General features: G+C 33.7%; 1 protein-coding gene across 7 annotated transcripts in view; it reads right to left on the reverse strand.

The window, feature by feature from the left end:
- Window positions 1-25,508, reverse strand: part of Gfrl (Glial cell line-derived neurotrophic family receptor-like) — a 294,550-nt gene that overhangs the window by 50,924 nt on the left and 218,118 nt on the right. For all 7 annotated transcript variants that reach the window (XM_083054292.1, XM_083054331.1, XM_083054325.1 and 4 more), the window contains one exon: window positions 6,099-6,226. In XM_083054292.1, coding sequence (XP_082910418.1) covers window positions 6,099-6,226 — 128 coding nt within the window. The remainder of the gene's footprint in view (window positions 1-6,098; window positions 6,227-25,508) is intronic.

Raw genomic sequence — 25,508 nt, forward strand, 5'->3', positions numbered from 1 at the left:
TTTATAATTATGGATTATATATCTTGATAAGGGGATTAAATGTATCATTAATATATGAATTTAATTCGACCAATTAATTTTTTGATTTGTCATTTTTTTTGTTTTCAAGCAAAATATATTATGTTTGTAAAACAAAATTTTACAAGATACCTCGCTATACTTACCTATTGGATACTTTTAATAGAAATATAGAGAAACGACATTAAAATATTTTAGACAAATTAATTTTTATTGAGTATCAATTGCCAAACTTATTTTAATCGTTGAAGCGATTAATTTGCCGTGGAATGAATTCTGATAACGATCCGGTGTCTTCCGATAAATCGTTCGACGATGCTGAGGAACGAAGGGGAGAGTATAGTGAGTCGAGTACAGAGAGTAGATAGAGTCGTAGTAGGCGCTACACACACTAACAGGCTACACACTTTAGATAGAAAACAAGCTAAGTTACAGGCATGCGGGTGCCGATTCATCGATTCTCCAGTGCGGATTCTCAGCATGCAGAAGTACGACATGCGGTGCACGATTCCTGATGCGCTCCGCCCTGTAGGATCATCCAGGAAGCTTATCGCCTCCACCTTGGACTCGCGCTTCATCCGTCAAGCGTCCGCGTTTTATATTTCACGATGTGAGCAATCTTGACCGATCGTGACGTCGAGATTCATCGTAGTGGATTTATAATAACAAAGGAAAATTGTGGATGTCAATACGAGCAATTGAATCTTGTCATCTTATCACAGTGGATCCAGCGGTATATAGGAATTGATAAGTCAATGATGTCATAAAAAGCGTGATATAAAATTGGAAAAGATTAAATTTGGAACAATGTAAAAACACACTTAGAAGAGGAAAAAAAATAATGTACAATAATAGTCAAATCATGAAAATGCCTTTTGTGTCAATTATTCAATAGATACTACAGAAGGGAATAAATCAATTTGGCAATGTGTCCAAAGATATACCGTTATGCTCGATGGGGTACAGCCATTAATATTAAAATAGCGAATTCGACTAAGCTAACTAAGAGTCGCACAATCGCGAATATTATGCAGCAATATTCCCATGACGGTGCTTCGTCTCGATAGCATTTTCCCCATCTCGTCGATTTATCTCGCGGTCGTTTGTCGATGGGGCGCGAGCAATCGCGCGGTGCATCGAAATATTCATGGTATATATATATATATATATATATACACACCATAAATATATATATATACATATACACATGGTGGAAATATATACACACATGTATGTGTATATACATATATAGACACACGTGTACTGCGAGATCGCAGACGGATGAGACGAGAGACACTCTCGGGGATAGCCTCCAAGGACGGCGGCAAGGATATTGGTCTCGGAATGCGAATCCTCCCCGGGCGGAGTGCGTCCTTATGGGGAGTGCCGGGGTGCTTTCTCGTGCAGACGTTTCTCTCGTGCGTTCCGGGATTTCGAGAGGATCGATCCTCTCGCGCGATTCCTCGAGTCACGCTCCATCGGGGGGACGAACGTCTTCCTCTCGTATATACCGGACCGGCAAGAAGGAGGTCCCCCCGTCAACGAACCCCTTCGAGGTAACGATTGAACGTTTCGAGACGTCTTCGATTCTGAGTGTCTCGTGAGCTCCGCTGCGCTTCTCCGGTGTGCTTCTTTTTATTAACCTCGGATGAGTAACGTGAGATGCAATCGATCCAGCGATAACCAAGATAGCTAGAAGCTTTGGTGATATTTGAAGAGAGATATGACAGTTATATAGAAAGAGTTTAGTGCCTCATATTTTGAAAATTTTCGTACTTTTACACATCATGGTAAAAATATCTCTCAAATATCTCGTGGTTGTTAAATTCGGATAGATGTCAGCTATCAAAGCTGTCAGTAGTGAAACATCGCACGTTACTACTAGAAATATTGCACTTTCGGAATGTGCCCAAGATTAACAATCGAGAGACGATCTCGTTGGAATCAGATTTCTTTCTCACTGAGAAAACAGTAATTTTTAAAATAATATTACAAAATTATGAAAAAATAAATGTTTTATTATTAAAAAAAAAAAAAAAAAAACATTTAGGTAGTTGATATTTTGTAAAATTTTATTATTATTAAAACAAATGATTACTATAATGGTTTAAATACTTCAAATATTTATATTTCGATTATCGATTTAATATACGAGATTCATCACAAGATTTTTTGTAGTATATTAGAAATTTTATAGGACATAAAGTTCTCTCTATATATTAATTCTTATATGTGATATCATAAAAGAATAATATTTTATTATTTTTTATGAATTTTTTACGAGAAAACATTAAAAATTATTATACTTATTGTCAACTACAAAATTAAAAGATGAAATTTATTAAACAAAGAATAAGTAATTACTTATAGATAATAAAGTGATTTAAAAAATATTATCTATAATATATATATCTCAAAAGTAACAAAGCAAATATGTGTATGCATGTGTGTATGTGTACACTACAGTGTATAAAGCAAAAATAATAGAAATTAAAGATGAAAATTAATTCCATTTACTAGAGTTAAATTTTGAATCGATTTATAAATATCACCAATTGAATATGAATTTATCAACAATTGCCTTGTATTTTCAAATTATTGATTTAATACGAGATGTAGAATGATATGCAGAGAATTTAAACTATGATATTTAAGTCGATATAATTCTAATTCATATTGGAATTGGAATTATTGAATTTCAACGACAATCGTCTCTTGATTGCTCGATATGATTATTAATTGCACACTATTAAATAGCAATTAAATCATAATATAAATTTTCATCTAATATTCCGATGGTTATTAAATGGATGGTTATTAAACTGCGATAATCATGAGGAGACCGTCTATATCAAACAGCCAAATATATTCTTTCTGATTAATTTGCAATTCGCAAAAAGATAGACACGTAATCGAATGATCGATAGACACGATTGAGCAACGAAGGCAAGTCTTGAATACTCCTTCATGTCGAAGATTCGATCGTTTGCAACAACAAGAAGTAATTTAATTCGATTGCGGAGGAGTAGTTCGAGCGTTTAAATAAATTTCGTGTTCGAACGCGGCACTCCTCCTCTTTTCTCATCCCTCTCTTTTCTCCCTCATTGCTATTCATACACCTACCGGCTGGTTGTTCGATATCTTGGGGAAAGAAGAATGGAGTATGGCAAAGGGCCGGCCCATTTAAAGTCTTCCAATTTCAATTCAAGATCCACATACTGGAGTCGTTTGGCATTAGAAAGTTTATTTTTAATCTTGCATAGCAGAAACAGCAACAAAAAAAAGATTCGCTTTTAAAGGCATATATAAAATTTTGAAAGCAAAATGTAAAAAAACTTTTTATCCGTAAATATTTCTAATTATCTATTTCTAATTATTTATATTTAAATATATTTCTAGATTTTTGCAGATTTTTTCAGATGAAACTTGAATGCAAATACTAAAAAGTATACAATATATATTTCACTCAATGAGTTATTGAGGTATAATATATTTATATTATCTAAACACTTGTATGTATTCTGAGAGAAAGAGCGATTAATAATAACTGTGCAGTTATAGTAATTATATATGAGCAAACGATAAAATCTTCGACGGTGAATAAAGTTAAATTATACGAGAGATAAATAACGTTCCTAACACCAATTTAGAATTTTTATCTATCGATTTGCAAAACTTTTAGTACATTATTTTCCTCGTAAATAAAACTGTTTCAAACTCATTGGTTCACAGACCGAAAGAATAATTTTTCAGATTGTAAGACGCATTTCCCATTTAATCTCCCTGCGAGAGTTGTCGCTAAATTAATATTAGTTTGCAGTTGTTGAGCTGTCATCGACGTAACGTATAACATTTAAAATTAATTCAAAATTGCGGTAAAGAGAGAACGCAGGATTTCTTCTTCGCGAGGTAAAGTAGTTTGCCCCGCCGAGAGCTAAACCGAAATGTTTGTACATTATGTTCGTGTAGCATCGAGGTTAATTACGTTATAACATTGTTACCGTAATAACTAATTGTTCGCTTATGGTTCCGTGCTGCAAAACTGCTCTCGACCAGTCACGCATTCCACAAATGTTAATGCTATATCGTAGAGTGTGTGTATGCCGCATTCATATCGCTCGCATATGCATCGTTGGCGCGCTTCATTCGTCAAACGCAACGCAAGAGTCACATTTGTCACACATGCGTGTGATGCGTGTAAAGATACTTACGTTTTGTGTGCGCGCACTGCACGCTTGAATCTTAATGTTGCCTTATAATTACGATTGCGAGGCACGAGCGGAAGCGTCGTCGATCCTGGATGTACATTGCGATAAAAATGTGCCAAAAGTTCTGATTGAGTAAATATAAATGTGTATATCGTATCTCAAAATATTAAATATACTAAGCTTTTTACACTGTATAAAATTACTTTTATGGAAATAATTATAATAGTAATATATTATTAATAAGAAATTATTTTAAAAATTATAGACAAGGACGTGTACCTAAAAAAATGCGCTAAAATAGTAGTAAAATATTAAAAAAGCAGTAACTTATTATAAAAAAAATATAATTGCTAAGATATTTCGATCTTAATATTATTAATGTAACATTTTAATAATGTTCTTATTATAAATTCTACATAGCTGAAGAGTTAGTTTGAAATACAAATAATTTTTTCCAAATGAAATAAAAACAAGAAATGTAATTCAAAGTTACATTTCCATCATGAAAAATTCTTGTTTCCTGACTGTTGCATTACAGTAGATATATTTAAAGTATTATTTATTATCTTCCTCGAAATTAGAGGGCTTATTGTTATCTTTATTTTAATGCCTGCAACTCCCCTCCGTCTTTAGTTAATTACAAGGAAAGTAGCTTATCCGAGGGTGAGGATAACGTTCTCCGACGAGCCTTGAACACCGCAGTACCGCTTAAAAGTAATTGCCCCGTCGAGCAGCATCCTACCTTGCTCGCAACTTTGACGCCCGGGAAAAAATGAGAGAGTAACAGGAAGTGGCTTTAGTTTAGTACATGTCAGTTTTCTCAGCCGTTCTAAACGCGAGAGCGATGCAACAATGAGCCTCCTCGTTTATGCACTTTGCTGATAACAAACTTCATACTTTGTTGTAAAAATTTGATAATATTGTCGATTATGCGTATAAATGCAATCATCGTCAGATAGAATCATTACCGTAAAAGTCAAACAAAACTTTATTTAATGTTGCGAATAAAAAATAATTTTTTATAATTGTGAATATTTTTACATTATATTTTGAGAGAGAACGCATCTTTACATGAAACAATACACGTAAAACACACTTACATTAAATAAATATTTTGATATAATTCAAATTAATTGTAAAATGTAGTTAGTTTTTATCATTATAAATCTATACGCTGAGTTATTGCGATTTATCGCTGTAGTCTCCAGGATCGACATGGACGCTTCAATGTATACATCAACAAAAAAGTAATACTAAATGAGAATTCTGTACAAGATACACACAGACAGACACGCAAGGGTAAACCCCATAGACTCAATACGCAGATACGATAGAGAAAAAACTTCTTATAAATATTCAAAATTATTTCACAACACCGACAATTGCCTTTCACAAAGTGCTGATATAATTGTACTCGTTCATTCATGTCACAACAATCCGTTCGAATCTCAATTTACGATTAAAATTCGTTATCAAACGAAATCCCATACACGTATTTACGTGTTACGTGATATATATGCGCGTTTATGCCCATTCGGTAAAATTTGATTAACAAACGCCGAACTATTTATTCGACATTCAAATTCGCAAATATATTTCTATCAATAACTAAACTTGATAATGAGTTTGCCTTTGTAGTTTGACACAGCTTTTGTACTATTACCAATTTACACTTTAGTACTCTGTAATGGAACACACAAAATCCTTATTTTTTTTACAATCGAATAGCAATTATTGCTCGTTGATGGGAAACCAGCATAAATTTTGCACGCGACACACGCAATTACGTGTACGATGGAAGTATATACGAACACATGTGGATAAAAAGAAGGACATAGAACTTTACGAATCGCGTATTATAGTTGGACTCACCAACGCAGGGATTATGGTTCACCGTCATGAAGATCTTGTCGCATCGCCGCTTCATATGATTATTCGGGCATATACAGCCAAACATCGGCGATAGTCGCAGCTGCGTCCAGGACTCATGGCAAGCATCTCTGTAACAGTAAGGATAAGACACGGTTATCATCTCTCAGCTACCAGAAGATTTATACATACTGTGAGTTTTAAATTTATAAAAAGTAAAACTCATTAGAGAAAATACCTTAAAGCATTATTCCGTGAATATATGTGGATCATTAATTATAAAAGAATGCCTCTTGCACTGAGAATATAAAAAATTAATAAAAAATATATCAAAGTAAATAACAAAATAATAACGCGATGATAAAAAGAGAGATGCATTAAGACGTCAACTTTATAAATGAGAAGCTCGCGCTGCACGTTTAAATGCAGGATTTAAAATCAACGTTAACGGGTCATTGCGGTGCATTGTAATTGCTGTGTGACCCACTGCTTTATAAATATTATTAATTAATCGCGATGAATTCCCGCTTCGCCATCGGTCGCGTAAATCTCTCGCGCGGAGGATTAATGACTAGCTATCAAATATATATGTATATATATATATATATATGTGTGTGTGTGTTTGGCGTTTTGCCAAATACATTGACCTATATCTGTGTGGAGGGCCTTCCAATAGCCGTAATAAATATTAAAATACGCAAACTCCAATATTCATCGGGCTGCCGTATCTCCAATATTTCGTAATATTTTTGCGCATGTCTGTGTTCCAATAATCCGCGGTAATTGCAAGACATTATCGACACGATACATATCGGAATTTCAATACACGCATAATTAGGGATTGCTATCTTCGATGTATATGTATACACACATGCAGCATATAGGAATAATCTTTTATAAACTCGCAAATTTTTACTTGCCATTTGATAATAATAAATAAATCATTATATATGTATAAATATATTGTATATATGTATACACAAACTGTATTAAATTAATATTTATAATAGTTTATAAGATAATAGAATAAACTTGATCATTTTCAATTAAATTTGTGGAAACTTGATATAATATTATTGAAATTAATATAATATCAAAGAGTAAAAATAATTTTGCGCAGAAATACTAAAATATAGTTGTGTAATATAAAAGTGTAACGTAATAATAGTATATATAATTTTAAAATATATATTTATTATTATATAATATGATATTTAAATTTTAAGCAACATTTTATTTTATTCATTACGGATATATTTTTAGAATGTATGAACGGATTGAAATTTATGAATCAGAGCGTATCATGTTTTAGATTAGAATTGAAAAGCGATATTTCGAATATTCTCAAAATTTTAATATTGAAAACGCTACATAAACTTTTGAGAAAAAAAATATGAAAAAAAGTTCTCATTAGCACGTGCAAACGTTAGGTTGTTGTTCAAATAACACTGAAAAATAGAAAAGCATTTCCAATTGAACACGATACACTGTAGAAAGTACACATCATAAAAAGAGAATCTTTTAGAAATGAGAAAAGCTTCGGTCATTGTTTACTCTCTTCTTATTTTGTCGATCCAATTCACGCACACACGCGCTTTACGGATTACGGATAACACCAGAAAACTTTGACCATCATAGTTTTAAATAGAAGTTCCCTTCCCCTTTGTGGTAAAAAACTTTCGTTAGCTTCGGAAAGTCAATCGCGGTTACACCGTACGCCATATCTGGCGCGAGAACCCTGATCGAGAACCGAAACGTACTCAACTCTTTCCTCCCTTTTTCCGTCGAAGGTAACGTAGAAACTTTACGCGAGAGTCCCGACCAATTGACTTTTGAACTTACACGGGAACACTTAACGAACTTTTCTTGCACACCGACAATCCGCTGCGAAATAACAGCTCGATACAATGCGATACAATCGATGACACGTCGAGCAATTAAGATTATCTCATTAACAATAATTAGGAGTTAAATTAGATCGTTTTGTAATATTACAAAAGTAAAGTATAAAAAAATATCTTGTTATTTTTTAAGCACGCACATACACAATTAGTGATAATAATATGATTAATAATTGTAATAGCATTTATACAATTCAATTTATTTGTTTTTTTTTAAATCTTTTTCAAAGTATGTTTAATAATAAACCTGCATGAAGCACTAGTTGGAGTAGAAGCAAGTTTTTCTTGAGCCAATATACGGCACTGGTCACTCCCTCGACGAGAATAAAAAAATATGAACGTGAGAGCAAGAGAGAAGAGTAGATAGGTAAAGGGAAATTCAATGTGGAGACTCTCGAGCTCAAAATTATTTGGGTTAATGGCACACACGCTACGGTGAATCTTGCTCGTCGAATTAGAGGTCAAAGGAGGCAAAAGCGAGCGGATGGTAAAGCTGGAACTGAAGAGACGAAGCGAGCGAGGAAGACGCATCAAAGGGTGCAAAGGTCCGCATAAGAACCAGAACGCGAGTCACGTTTCATTCCGCATCGTATGATTTTGTTTGACTTCTTCTCTTTTTCTGTTTTTTGCCGAATTATTTCATTATTATATCCTAAAGTCTAAAACGCTTTATTGTTATTTTTCTTCGCAGACACGTGTATAACATTTTAAAGAACAAAAACAAATAATACTTTAAGCTTTTTTTTATTCTTTATGTACTTATGCTAATAAAAGTTTTATTGTATCTTAAAATTAGTTATTTTAAAGTAATTCAAAATTATAGAGTATTATAAATTTCACATCAAAACTTATAAAATAAATAAAATATAAGATTAACGTTACGTTCGGAAACAATATATTTTATAGTTTTGCAAGACATAAAATGAAACGAATAATATATACGAATAAATTGTTTTTCCAATCTTTTCAATACATATCAAATCTTTACGGAAGTATTGATAAGATTTGATATGTATTACAAAATATAAAGCAAGTTTTATATTGGTATCATAGACACAATAAAGTTGTCGGATATAAAAAAAAATTCCATGTACTTTGGAAATTCTCAAACGTCCCAAGAGTTTACGATAATCTAATACATAAATTAATCGGAAACGAGAAGTCGCAAAATTTCTCTCTTTTTTATCCTATTAAAAATGTTATCCTATTAATGACATTAATTTCATAAATGTTGAGAACAATCGACATGACTTCGTGACCCTGTTGCTATTGAACTGTATCTTATATGCATACTTTTTATATACATATACAGAATAAATGCATTTTTAAGATAATCTTTCATTTTAATGAGCAATTAACAAATTTATCGTTACTTCTATATTCATGAGAGACTAAAAATATTTGTAATTAATACAATATATACAATAAATAAATAAGAAAGAACTTTATAGCAGATATTTCTTCAAGATGTTATTGAGAATTCATGTTACAATGTAATTACGTAAAAATTTCAAGTGTGGATTAATTTATAAAACTTAATGACACTTGAAACAAAAAATAACAAATTTTATAGTAAAGTATTCATACTTGTTTCTCTATCAAAGAAATTTAATCTAACATATCTCTATATATTATTTTCTTTCGATATTATAATAATGTTAAACATATGTATTAGATGTTTAAAATTATATTCGATCTATATTCAATTTTTCTCGTTTCTTTTCATTATTAATATTTTATATTATGTTCCTTTCTTCGTGCTCTTTACTTATCAACATCGTTATTTTACTGCCGTTACACTTGATCGCTTTGCTACTATTGAATTCATGTGGCAACTGCGAGCGTGGAACCACGCATAGGTAACTCCAGCGAATTTCGCGACCCAGTGACCCGCGCGTTTGCGCCATTGGCGTAAATAAATCGCACCCATCGTAATATGAATGCGCATAACCGGTTGAAATAAGAAACAATAGAATATAGAGATTCATGAATCTCATATACCGATTGCCCGGACCCGTTGCTCCTGCGTCTTATATCCGATCGATAAATGGCGTATCCGTTTCCGCTCCATCAATTGAGAAAACTGTTTCGAAGAAAGTTCACGTCCTGAGACAATTCGTTTTTCAACGTATAAATGGTTCTTTCTAAAGGTTCCTTCGATCCTAAAGTTTTCCGAATTTTGTATAAAAAGATATCTTACGGAACATTAATTTTCGACGTATATAAGATCGATGTAAATAGAGAAGTTAAATAAAATCGCATAGTTTAGGATAAAACGAAGATTCTTCAACGGATCTTTATCAAAACTTTTATAAAAACTATAAGCTTAGAGTTTCTTAAAAATTAAATAATAATATATGTATAATTTATATACATATATTACTATATAATTATAAATTACATTTAACATATAAATGCTATTAAAAAAGTGCAATAATTTGCAGGATCTCCTTTTTTTTCTCTAATTTATTATTCAATAAAACTAATTATTTCTCGAATAATAAACATTTAAATAACTATTGTCACAATTTCGCGAAACGTAAATTTGTGTCTTAATAGAATCGAATGAGACCAAAACTTGCACGGAGAATCGATAGTGAGGCAAAGTAGTACAGACGCGAATTAGTCAGCCGCTTTTGCGGAGGAAATCGTGATGGCTCGTAGGAGTTTCCACGACAGGGAGTGTCGACGACAGACACACGAGACGTCGTTTCCTCGTGTTCTACAGCCGACCGGTGGTTTTGTTCTGCTTCGAAGGTAAACCATAATCCTATGCATGAATTCGAGCCATTATAATGTGGCTCGAACAGACAGAAGACGAAAGATAAATCTTCTGTCGGAAGACAGAAAAGATTTGCTCTTAAAATAAAACGAATAAAAAAATATTATCGACATAATACTATATATATATATATATATATATATATATATATATATATTGTATCAATTGATATAAAAAATATATTATGCAACATATACAAGATATAGTGATGTATCATCAAATAATTGTTTCATTTTGTATCCAAAGATTAAAATTTTTTAAAATATGTTAATTTCAAAACAGAGAGGCATTTACTCTTTAATTTCTAAAACCACGTATTTACGATTTGTATAATTACATTCTTGTTCATGCAATATTAAAATCCCTAAAAGAATATTTCTGAAATGAATTTTGCAAATATGTATAGGAAAGTATCGCGCGAAGGAAATTGCACGTAAAGCACGGCTTAAATTCAATAAACATGCGGTGTCCTGAAATATTAGCGCGTATTTAATATTCGGCGCAAGTAGCGAAAGGTCAACACATTCCTTTAATATCGTTATATCAGGGAGGATATTACAATTTCTACGATTCATTTATTACGCAAAATGCAAAATTAATTCACAAAGATGTATATATACACAAATATTACTAGGCTGTTGAATTAATCATTAATTATTAATTCTTAACAAAGAAATGATTAATCAGAATACTGTTAATGAGAAGCTAATTCATTTTCACACTAGTATCTTTTTTGTATATATGTATTAATAACATTATTATTTTTCGAATCCTCCTTCTTTTAGACACACATATACATCGAAGTAGCTCTTATATATGTGTGGCACACTTTTATATATAAAAATATAAAAATAATTTATATCTGTGGCTTCGACGGAAACTAAACGGGCTGCTCGAAAGTTTTATTGCAATCCGCGATGAAATGGTCGCGTTATCACGAATGAATTACATCGAGGGTCCCATATGCGTTCGATATCGTCCGCAATAGAGACCCATTTTGCGGCGGCCCGAGCCCGAACGAACTCAGGCCACTTTTCTACACGAGCCCGACAGGTTTTTCAACGAATGCGGGCGCTTGAACATCGACAAAAGCTATGCATAACCGGCATCGAAAAGCTACTGAATAATACATGTGGCTATCGAAGCTCGCGTTCGAATGATTAACGACGCGAAAGGTCCGAAAAGTCGAACCATTTTTTTTTACTCGACTGCATTCGCCCTTTCTTTCATCTCTTTTTGCTTCCCCCAGATTTTTCGAAAATTTTTCAAATATTTTTTTCAAATTTAAAACTGTAAAGAGCAACAATATACGTACTGACATATTTAAAAATAGTGCTTCCTCTTTAGAATTAGAAAATACGATAATTTCTTTCTGCACGAAAAATATTAAGCAGAGTTATTTATATTAGCTTTAATGTATTAATAACTTGTCCCATTTTTCGCGATGCGAGGTTGCAGTTTCCTTGCATATGATACTTTGACTTTTACTGCTCATTAAAGTATCACAGTTCGTATCTCAGTGTAACAATTCGTAACATCTCTCATAGACCATCTTTCGACCTGTAAAATCGTCGTAACGATAGGAACTTGCGACCAGCAGCTTGGTTAAGGGTTGTTTGACAACGCGAGTACGAGAAGCTCGGCATAGAACAACTCTTACATCTATCACGTGACGATACGGTCTCATTAAAATTCATAAAGCGATTCGCTGGTTCTCGTTTTAGCACCCCGCGTCGTACGAAGCGCGCATTATATATTTATAGATGTCCTTGTATATACGAAATGTATATATATATATATGTATACACGAGATATCTCGGTTTTACGCGTATCTATTTGCGCGATGCAAAACAAACACACGTCTCTCATTTTGCATGCACGTGCATACACATACATTGAGTTTGCCTCATTTATTCTTTTATCTATAATTTGTAGAGTGGAAATATATAAAACCTCATACAATATAATAAAAATACTTATTCAGATAATTAAACTGTTTAAAAAATAAACTTTTAAAAACTCTATAGAAATCAAATCTTTTTTTATTTCCCATTAGTTTCTTAAAAAGTCGAAAAAAGAGAAGTGTACTAAAATGTGTATTTATTTTTAAATATGTATAAGCTTTCCATTTCTTTCATCAGAATCAAAGATTGTCTCTCTTTCCTCCACTATTCCTACCAAACCACTTTTACTCGTTCTCCGTTACTTTCTTCTTGTTCGCTTTTCTCGGAAAGTTACGTCAAGTAAAGTCGGTAAGCTCGAAGTTCCGCCGGAAACTCGCACTTGCAATTGCATTCTCCGATTGTGAGCGTTGGGCGTGCGCGCACATACGGGAAAAGTTCGCAATTAGTACTAATTACGCTCGAATGGTCGACAATTAATTCGTGCAATCTGCCTCTCAGTCTCGGTCACGGTTACCGGGTTTTGCGAAATAGCGCAGCGACAGTTGCATTTCATTTGACTGATGACGTTGAACTAAAAAGCCAGAAATAATTTAGCGTCTTTTGAATCATTCATTATTCAAAATTACGTAGTTTATTATCGATTCATCTAAAATATCAATAGTATCTAAAATATGAATATTAATAGTAAATAGTATATTAACTTTCTTCCTCTGTCCTCTCTTGTTAATTTTATACGTATTAAATAATTCTTTGCAAAATTATAAACCAACAGAAATAATCATTTTCCGAATTATCTAATATATCCTTTCTTTCACTTTTAAATGCAAGAAACATCATAAATATTAAATGAATAATTGATGTATACTGTATATTTAATGTAGATATAACAATATATCAATTATTTATTAAGTGGCATTTATCAATTACAAGTTTTTTATTATGTATAACTTTTAGTCAGAATATATATAATATATATCCATATACTTTTTTATCTAATTTTCTAATAAAATTAATTTGCACAAATGTACGATCATTATGTATGTAAATTTCTTTACAAATATTTGTATTTATACGTTCCAGTAACAAAACTAACTTAATGTCCTTCACTTAATGTTCTTCTCAATCAATGAATACAGGTTTTGCATTCTAAAGCGTTCTGGAATTACATTTTACGAATATGAAATCGTATTTCACGCTAAGCGAACATATGAAGGTAACGGTATTTGCGATGAAGGCAACGCTACATTACTCTTTATTCATATCCTGAGAAAGTTGCAATAACTTCAGCACTGCGCGATAAATGAAAAGTTTTATCGAAGTTCGCGCTGCACTCGCGCGGATTGCACGCGTTCCGCGCGCGCCAAACTTCGATATTAACACTAATTAAGGACGAGATTAATTTCGGTACAAGAACCGCCATTTAGTTGATAACCCGCAAAAAGAAGAGTACAAGTTTAGTCAAACAAATTTAATTGCAAAGATAATAGTATTTAAAAAAAAGCTTTCAAGAAATAAAAATACTCATTGAGAATAATAACAAGAAAATTATCAAAAAATTGATCTGTGTTCATCTCGTCAAAGAAATATCAATTTCTAATTGATTAAAAAAATACTCATAAACAAAAGCTCTATAATCGAATGACTGTAATACAATCGTAATACTCTGCATACACAATAGGACGATTTCGATTTACCTTCATGTAATTTGCGTGCTTCAATTTACTCAAGATAACAACTCAAGAACGCAGAGAAACGGATATTAATCGCGGAATATGCTGCGTTAATTGACTAATTGCGTATTTGCAATCGCTTTTATGACCAATAGCAAGAGTCGTATCGTTACCATCGCTCTCCTTCGTCGCAACGTGCCGGAATTCGTGCTGAAACCATCGAAAATCCCATTACGGAACTACGTCGTCGTAATTATGGCGTGGCTGGTTACATACGTGCCGTACGTACGTTGCATCCTGCCGCATTCGCACATTTACATACACATACACACACACACAATGAGTCCTCGTCGTGTGCGCTCGAAACGAGAAATTTAGTATGCGATAAGGTCGTTGTCGCCGAAAGAACGTTTGCGAAATTATGACCCGATTTTTAGGAAAGGATAACCGCAGAATACAGGTCCTAAAGTTGCAGCTTTTCCACTTTCACAATTCGCTCTGCGAAAATAAAAAGAAATAAAAACGAAAATTCTTTTATTTTTCGAATAAATGTGCATCCGAATTTCGAACCATTATAGATTTTGAGTACATCATTTATTTGAATCGTGAGATCTTTTTTTAAAAAATACCTGAAGAAAGTACACTTTGATGCGCACGTATACTTGTTATGGCTCACAAAATACGGTTAGAGATCTATATCGCAGTAACGTAGTTTATGTGAAAACGTTTAAGAAATTACGATCGATTTTCGGACAGAGATAGTAGACGCTAAGTAGATGCTAAGAGCATGTTAAATTTAAGGTCTTCTTTTTTTCCAGAATAAATATATAAAATCTTGTAAAAGATGGGACATCTCGCTCCTTTTAGAGTCGTCATCGCGACGTTTTTAGGGAATGCAATTTACGAGACTGCATTTACACGCTGGCAAATGGCACGAGAGATTCGTTAGTGTAGTAATGCGATCATGATGATTAAAGGGCAGCGGAATGGACGACGTTGATGTAACGCGAGAAAGAGAGAGAAAAAGAGAAAAAGAGAGAGAGATGCCGAAGAAGGTTGCTTGAAATACATGGAAAAGCGAGGATGGCAGATGGAAGAGACGTTCTCACCTGCATATTGTATGCTGTATGCTTGCGAGTTTACCACACTGAATTATCCACCACCGCTCACCCGGTGGTTGCCTTCACGGCACGTTCTCTACACCCTCCTCCCCCTTTCCGCCCCTATCGTTGACTCGCTCGCGTGGTTGTGCACGCCAGGCACGAGACTAACGCATAAATTAACACTTTGCCCTCTCTTCGTTTCGGTAGATCCGGAAATTCTTCGGTACGCGGACCGCGCTCCGAATCCCGGTCTGTAATTAACTCTCAAGTTAACTCGGCGCGTCGCGATTATCATTGTTACCGGAATCCCGCGAATTGGAGCAATCCCGGGGACCCGCCGACCAGGATATCGGCCTTGATAGGCGAGAATCGCCACGGGAATCGTTTCGCTTGGGTGAGAATCGTCGTGATGGATGGTACTTGACTTAATTCCGCTCGTTTCCGTGTGGCTACGTGTTAAAAATAAGTATTGTCGAGAAGAGATATAGCGCGAATTTAGTTCTTGACATAATTAGATTCTTCGACTGTGAATGTTAATATAATACCTCTAATATTCTTGATACAGCTCCTATTGTCTGCATTATAAAGTCGCGTAATAAAAAAAAATATATTTTTAAAAATAATTTCTTAATGTTTAACGATAGTTTAAATTAGAATATATATAGCAAGATGTTTAATGTTTCAGATTTTCACTAAACGATTAATTTTACTTTCCGAATGTTCAGCCTTCTATATGTGATAGTAAAAAAAGTGATATTCAAAAATAATATAATTCAAAAATGGAAAATATACTCCTGTATATATACCCGTCTTTGAATTATAAACAGGATATGGAGAGACATATATAAATCTTTTACAGATTGTTCGAGTTGCTTAAAAATAATACCGCGCAGCGTTTGCGCGCTAGCTATTTCCACCTTCAGCTTTTACTATGTCAGGATGCAATGATGCGTCCTGACGCGCGGGCGCGTAATTCCCGGTTGTGCTCGCCGGCGTCAGGACGTGCGTAAAAAGAGCAGTAGAGTAGGAACTGGACCGGAAAGGACGCAGGCGGGTAAGAGAGGCGGGATGGCGCTTTCAACCGCATTGCAGAATTACCCGGCCAAGTTCCTGCTCGAGAAGCATAAAACAACCGCCAGCGGCTGCTGGCCGACGCCAAATTTATGACGCGCTTATATGCCGAAATAGAAACGCGTCGGAAATCAGCCCCTATCTAAACTCCGGTCCGGGCCGCTCGAGTTTGTCGAAACTCTATACGCAGTGATGGTGAATCATAACGATAGAATATATAAGATGACGTTAACCTTTTATATATCTCCTTTTTTTATGCATAAATATATCATAGTTTCAGATCCTTGAACTTTAAATTGAGTCTATTGTGTGGTGCGTTTATATTATAAATTTAAAATTAGTTAAATGTATCTATATCAAAATTTTATTCTCTATAAAAAAGGAATAAAAAATATATGCGTTTCTTTCTAAATATGATAAATGTTATTAAAAAGATAAAGACATTTATTTCTTAAATATCCAGTTCTATAATTTCTGTTTCGACGTTTACATCCTTTTTCTTACCTCAAATCTTTAATTGCAATTGTTACAACAGTATTCGATAATGAACTGAATATTGGATCAGCCAAATATTGGTCTTGCTTTTAAGTGGTCTCTCTTCATTATCCGCTAACAGATGCGGTGCAATTACGAGGATCACGTCGAAGCAAACAGCTTCGTCAGAAATCCTCGAGGAGAAGCAAGTTCGGTCTTCATACCGAATAATCGGTCGCGCTTCTGGCTTTGATGGTCTGTTATAGACGTCGACTCTAGTCCTGTCCTCCTAACTTCTCTCCTTATTTCGCGTGCAATTCCCGTTGTAAGCGTTGCTTCTCCGCGCCAGGAATCGCGTCCACGTCCGTACCAGTTTCACGAGATGTAACTCGGGAGATCGTGACTGCGCAAACCCACCCGGGGGAGAGACATACGTTCGCCGCTCCGTCGTTTCTCTTGATAGCATCTCGATGGACGCAACGTCTTGGATTGAAGAGTCCGGTGTAACGTCAAAAATGTAACTCGCGTGAAAACTCACGAGGATAGTTGTCTTTCATATTTGAAGCACTTAAATCAGAAATTCGATTCTTACGCTGTCCAGCTCGTTCACAAATATTCAACTCCTTTGCTTTTCTTAATTTTCAGACTTCGGAATTTATGCATTTGAAGTATGCCAATATGCGGATATTGCATATTAAATCGACATACTGTGTGAACATTGATAGTACGAAACGTTTCGCACACAACTAGATTATAGTAAAGAGTATAGAGAAAATTGATTAATTAATTATTATTATCGTGAAAGACCGTATTAATCAATGATGATGTTACGCAAACAGCTTCCGTCGAAATTATAAACGACAATATTGGTGTCAGACACGATCGGATCACGCCATCGATTATGCGCACGCCCAATTATTATGCATGTCACTATTATAATATTATTATTATTATTATTATATGTATGTTCTATAATTGCAACACAGCTAATACTTACAAGGCTATATGTATATTTCGACATCAAAATCAATACCGATGCTAGTTGGATTATAAATAGTTAAAATATAATTTTACTAAAGATTACGTAAAAATAGTATTAAGAGACAGATCCATATTTGTTCATGAAATACACACAAATGTCGAGATACAATGTATAAGATACTCTCTCGATCGACCATTCGTGTCGGCGAATCATATCTCAGCATTCATCTCCGACTGCCCGTGGATCACCGTCTGATCCATCAAAGAAAGATGAATCCGTTTTGCGATCTAAGATTCGCGTGCCGGAAAAGACAGTGAATAAATCAAATCGCAAATGCGTTTGACATGCAGTCAGATTGCGAAGTTTTCCGCGGAATTGGCCGCAAGGGATCCATCATCGATCAGAGCAATCGCGCGCTTGTTCCGCGCTGTGTTCGCGTGATTCGATGCACAAATTGCATCGCAGGAGCAGTCATCGATGCATCGCTTCCTTTAGCCGATTGCACTGGTGCGAAAATTGTCGCACATTTTAAGATAACAAGACGATGCGACGCAATGTCGAGGAATTTTATCCGCTCGGTTAATTTATTTGTGCAGAAATGTAGGCGTATATACAATTTAGCAATTTACATATTTAGATATAATGTATATCACATTGCGCATTAATACACATACGTTTTAAAAAAATGCGATATTGATCTCGCTAATAAATAATAAATTTCACGTTAGTCAGTCTGCGATTAACACGAATTTAACCATTTTTTACGAATAATTCTTTTCGAGAATAGTCGTGAAATTTGCTGATCGCGCCGATCGAAGATCGAGCCCCTCCGATTAGTTGCGTAATTAGTCATGTAATTCCGTGGAGAATACGCGGGGAAGTTTGAGGAAGCTAAACGAAGGAGAGATTCAAGATGGACTCTGGGGATTCGTGAATCCGGTCACGGTGGAAATTAATTTTCGAGTGGCGGCGGAGGAGAGAATTTAACGGCATCCACAGAAATCAGGAGTGATCGCGCTAATTCGAGACTTCGTCCACCCCTTTACTCTCTTCTCATATCCCATATAGATGCTAGGCCGAAATCGTGCATAGAGAATTTGTGTTAAAATCAATATTAAGTTTCTCGAAATAATCAATCATAAAATTAAAATGTTAAAGTAAACATTACTTGAAATTAAGTAAAGTATAAATTTTTATATAATATAAATTTTTATCGATATATCGTGTACTAAAAAATTCGCAAATCATTAAAATTTCTATATTTTTGTACCTCAAAATAAAGCTTGTAGATAAAGAGCAAAATTGACAAACAAATTGTTCAAAATTCTAGAAACTGAAAGAAAGAATGATAACTGATGGATATTCAATAGGGGACCGACTGAGGATTCCAATCATAAATAAATAAATTAAATCAGATTACAGAGAATATGATGAAATGAGCAGTTTCTTTTGCGTAACTTTCCGAATCGAGAGAAGACGAATAAGACGAGATTATAAAAACTGGTTTTGCCTGAAATCGGGTAAATATTTATCGAACAACACGGGCGATCGTTCGGTCATGCGAGAGCGGCGGCGCTATTGTTACGATCGGACATTAACGGATGGCTTCCGCGGCTCGGCTGCGCATAAAGATGCAATCGCTTTTTTTTTTTTCCTCGACCACCAGCAACTTTTCATTCTACCGTACGCCGCATTCGAGATGCCGCATTCGATCGCGTGCGATCGATATGTTCCTGCCCAACGTCCCGACCTAAAACTTAATCAAAATTGCTTACGACACTTCAATAGCGTCGAAGTGTACTATTTATATTGCTCTGACATTGCCAATGTAACTTACATTCATGAATACATCTTAATTTTCACGATTTATATGTTAAAAAAATGTATCTAATCATTTATCTCTTTAGCATTTATATTTTTTCATATCATTCAAAAAACAGCTGAAGGATTCAATTTAAGATTAAAGATATAAAGATGTAAACTTCTTCTTTCGATATTTATGCGCTATCACGTCGCTATTCGTTATTTCGAGAAATAAGCTTTATATGAGAATCAGACGAAAGGGTGAGTGAGAAGAAATGGGAGAGAGCGTCAAAACGAGAGGAAAAGACGGCACCGATTGTTCGCAAAAAGCCCGTCCTTCGTTAAGAAACCGCCTCATCGTCATCTTTGTTCATTTTGGCGAGCTCATACGTGAGTCGCATCATCCGTCGCAATTACACTGACCTCGAAAAACTCGTTAATTCGGAAGATAATCAGCCAGCCGAAATGCAAGCTCGAACGCGCCGCTCCGGCTCGACGGAATCCATTAAGTCTCCATACGTGCGCGGAAAATTAGCCGGATAAATCCGCAATGCGTTGCAACGCTTGGTAAAAAGAGTACAAGTCATAATTATATGAATCTTAGCTGCAATAATTTAGATACTTTTCCTGTATTCTCATAAATCATTTGTCAGAATCGCGGGCACAAACAATTTTTAATAGTATGATTTATAAATTTTTATTATTTTTTAACTGATACGTAAAAAACAATTAACAAGTGAAATATGTACGGTTGCATTAATCATTTGTGTAAAAAATTAATAAATCAGAATTTATATTAAATAAAACTCTACACAGTTGAAAAATTTGTGTTAAATTTAACAAATATCACATGTCCCAAACAGAAATTTTTGTGTTAATTTAACATAATACGGATATGTTAAATGATGACACGAATATTGTGTTAATATTTTAACATAAAATAAATGCAAACTTCAAGTAAACTTAAAATAAATTTTGTGTTAAATTAACATAGTTTTAATATAAAAATTAACTAAAAAAATTGTTAATTTTACATTTTATCATCCCCACTTATATTATAAAGTAAAATTAACATTTTTTTCTGTAAATTTTAACAGATAAATCTTGTCACTAATAATATCAAACATATTTATTGTGTAAAATTAAAAGTAAATACACATTGTGTTATTTTTACACTTTTTTCAGTTATTTTAATAATTTAACATTTGAGTTTAATTAACACAACAGCAATATGTTAATTTAACACATGAATGTGTTAAATATTTAACACAAAAATTTTTAACGGGGACCGTTTTTAACAAGAAAACACAAATTTTCCAACTGTGTAATTATTCCCATTATAACAAACTAAATCCTTATGTTGGAAAATTTTAAATATACGCAAAATTTCATAAAAATTGTGAAATTTTGAGATTATTTTATACATTGCGTCGATTAGATTCGCTTTCGCGGTATTTAACCGGTGCGCGGAATATCTCGGGAATTGTGGCAGCAGGTCGCGCACGTGCGATTATGCAGACCAGGCCAGATGATGCAACGGTGAGCGCGGAAATCCCGTATGGATTATTCTGCGTGCGATGGATTCGGTTGACCGTCTGCTGTCGTCACTTCCGGACGGCCGCCTCGACGGGATTTCTACGCTGCGGCAGAGCATAGAGTGCACTCGCAGCGCGAATCGGCATTTGCCGCAATCGGCCGTGTAATGAACGTTTGCCGAGTAATTAATGCCGCCGCGTATCCGCCGTGTAATTAAGAAAACGTACGAGCTACATCGCTTTTCCCGTATCTTTTCCGCCAATTTTTTTGCCCTTTTCCAACTGGACTGGATTAGCGATTTCCTGCCTTACGCGCTGATGCACATCTGCACATCGCGCAATTCAGCGCGAATTGCGCGATATCGAGATTTTTGCGAGGATTACTCGGGTGTGTTACGCAAGATTTATTTTCGTAGTTAAAGTAAAATTGAGTATGTAATGAGGTGCAGACGGTAATGTGTTTAAAAATGTTTCAGAAGCTATGTTTTATTCCATAATTTCGTAGAATATACAGTCCAAGTAATATATCTGTATTATCAAACTGCTCGCAAAAATTACCTGTACACTCTCATTTACAAAATCTACTTTATACGTATTGATTACAAATCTCAATTTATTTATTATAGAAATTTTTTAAGAAATAATTATTGCATCATCCCTTATCTGCATTTATTTGATTATTTATTGCGCTATGTTTTTGATGAGATCAGTATTTATGCTGAATATATTTATTGTTATTTATAATTTTGATAATAATTTACATCATTAATTAACATTGAGAGAAATTATTTTTGTGGTGGCAATTAGTTTGGTACTTTAATAATGTTGTCACCCGATTTATCTACTTATGGAACTTTTTACATACTAATATAATTAATTCCGCTTGCTAAATTTATATTGAAATTGTATATTTTTATTTGTCTTTTAATCAAATTAAAATATTAGCCTGATTGATTGTAATTATCTGATACAGAAAAGAATCAGCATATAAAATAGATAATTTAATATGTGTCGAACGCTATACGGTATAGTAATTCATTACGATAAAATTCGTCAAAATTCGACACGATATAAAATACGATCAAAAATTTGAAAAACTTTAAAAATTCCATTACTTGCTAATTATGCAGAAGATAAGAGTTATTGTGTTTAGAGTTATTTCTTACGATATTTTATGTAATATTATATACTTATGCATTATTTATTCATTGAAGGAGCAATGGCAATGTGTTATTATTCCAAAAAATTAATCTCGCAAGAAGTTCTGCAAGCGGAATCTTGATTTAGGATAGGTAAAAACGAACTGACGATCTGTACCAAGTGCAGCGCCACAACAAAGACGAAGTCTTCGAGGCGGAATTGAAGGAACGAAGAACCGATGGAACGAAATTGCCTGCGATGTACGACGAACGAGGGTGGGGTGAATCGCGAGGGAGGGTTAGGTCCCCGACCTCGTTAAGACACAATAAAATTGCGCGACGTAAAAAAAGGCCGCGAGGCAGAGATTGCCCCGAGCGATCTCCTAATCAAGCTCCCACCTTCTCCCTCCTCTCTCTTGTCTTTTTTCTATTTTTTTTTCCTTCTCGCAATCTCGGACACTTATTACCGCTCGCGGCGTTGGAGCCGGTCTCGATCTCGATCGAGACGAACAAAACGAAAATCCGATCACTATGATGACATTGTGGTAGATGGCAATTTTCATACTGGCGTGTTCACATTTTTCTAAAAACGTTTATGGAATGTTAGCAAGCATTTGTTATTATGTTTGAATTATAGAATTATTTAAATTATAATTTATTCTTGCATTTTATGTATACAGTGCCTATAAATTTAATTTCTCATTTTAATGGTTTATAATAGACTGTTTTTTTTTTAATTTTTGATAGTGTAATTTTTTAAAAATAATTTATTGTTAGTAAATTATACTTATTTTATTTATTATTATTAGCATCACACCATGAGTGCATCTCTAGTAGATCGCCGCAGGCTTAATATTGAAAAAGCTGTCAAAATATGCAATTTTTGCGATAATAGTGTATATTCAATCTATTGTAGCAACCTTGAGAAGTGTAAATTACAATTTTCCTTGTTCCTCAAAAGTAGAGATATTAAGCTTGTATGAAACGAATAAAATTAATCACTATTAACTACTGCTAAAATTATTACACTATTAAATTCTCTCAATATATTCGAGCTATCAAATTATACACATCTTTGTTCAATAGGAGATTCTCATCGATATAAATAACGCACAGCGCATAGCGGTAATAATGCATAATTTAACAATTATAATTAAAAAATTAATAACGTGAATAATAAGCCAACTAAACGAGCACAAAAGCAATAGGATGTTGGAATAATTTTGTTTTTATTTTGATAAAGTGAGCGTAAACGTTTCGACTGTACTCGGTCTTTTTCAATACAATTTGAGAACAAAAAATAAAAAAACCAAGAATAAAATAAACTTAGACATAAATATAATATGACGGACGGTATTGGTTTTTTTATTTTTTGTTCTCAAATTGTATTGAAAAAGACCGAGTACGGTCGAAACGTTTACGCTCACTTTATCATAATAAAAACAAAATTATTCCAACATCCTATTGCTTTTGTGCTCGTTTAGTTGGCCTATTATTCACGTTATTAATTTTTGAAATTTATACGAGCGGATTATTGATATTTTTTAATTATAATTAATATAAATATATAATTGGCCTTATGAAAATTCTTATTGTTTTTATTCTTATTAAAGCACGAATAAAAAATAAATCTTTTGATATTATATATACACCAAGCTCGTAATTATTAAAAAAATTAACTATTAAAACTATTAAAAAATACGTAAAAATTGGATCAACGATGCGACGCTAAATATAAGCAATTTATCGACTTTGTGTAACATTTTGTCACTGTTATCGTTACAGCAGAACTGACAATGAGTTCAATAATTCTCATTGCAAATTTCTTATTATTCTGCAAAAAATACATTCTTCCATTTTACAAATATATTATATATTTGCTTTCAATTAAAATCGTCTCGTTCACAAATATTTGCATTAAAATGAGAGATGAGAGAATTGGCTCAACGATCCGCTAAATATATTAATATAGCCGCAATGGAAGATTGAATCGATGGATGAATTAAGAGTTAAGTCAATAGTATACCTGTGACGGCAACCAGTGACGATGCTTCGGGAACGTAATAAAGCTTTGTTTTATTATACAAGAATACTCATAGTCGTTATTCGCAATTGACGTAATAGAAGGTTTGCATGACAGAGCACAATGGTTTCAACCAAAGAGTTCTCAAACGACAGATTTTATCTTTATTATACATACTATATATATATGTATGCGTGTGTGTGGATGGATAAAATTTACAATATATACAAATATATATAATATGTAAGAACATACTATGTAGTGTATTATTATATTTGTATAGATTTATTCAAGAAGTGTTGTAACATCCAACAATATAAAAGAATCTGAATTGATAGTTTTTCAATAATATATTTTTATTTTTTGCATTTGTTTATATATATATATATATATATATATATATATATGTATATATGTTCCATTTTAACTTTGCCATCGAAATATCTCGTAAAGTCTAAAAGATACGAAAAAATGTTTCAAACAAAAGTTGTGTGGCTTCAAGGGGGACATAAGATAGTGGAAAAGATTTGACCTTGCATAGTCATTTGAAGGTCACGTGAAGGTCACCGTCAATTGCTTAAATGGAACCTACTACTTTTCTTTGCATATTCTTGTAGCTTATCTCGAGAGCTTTCCAAAACCCTATATATGAGTTGAATTTCGTTCAGAATTTCCTGAGTTATAAGGCTTGAAAGTTACAATATCCATTACTCAAGATGTACCATGCGGAGGTTGCCTAGTCGGATTTACACCTCTCTTGACTGTTTACTGTAAGCATATTTAGTGATTAAGAAAAACTATTATTCTTAGTAAGGATTTTATAATATTTCATTATGAATAAACTGTCAATTCTGACAGCCTTTACTGGCTGGATCAACCATCGATTTTGCCTTCACTGGCTGGATCATTCTCCAATCTTTCTCTGAACCCCAGAGAGGTGTAAATCCGACTAGGCAACCTCCGCGTGGTACATCTTGAGTAATGGGTATAGTAACTTTCAAGCCTTATAACTCAGGAAATTCTGAA

The sequence above is a fragment of the Prenolepis imparis genome, unplaced genomic scaffold (genome assembly GCF_030444845.1).
Source record: "Prenolepis imparis isolate NDT839.2.m4 unplaced genomic scaffold, iyPreImpa1.0 SCAF_1, whole genome shotgun sequence".
Lineage (NCBI taxonomy): Eukaryota > Metazoa > Arthropoda > Insecta > Hymenoptera > Formicidae > Prenolepis > Prenolepis imparis.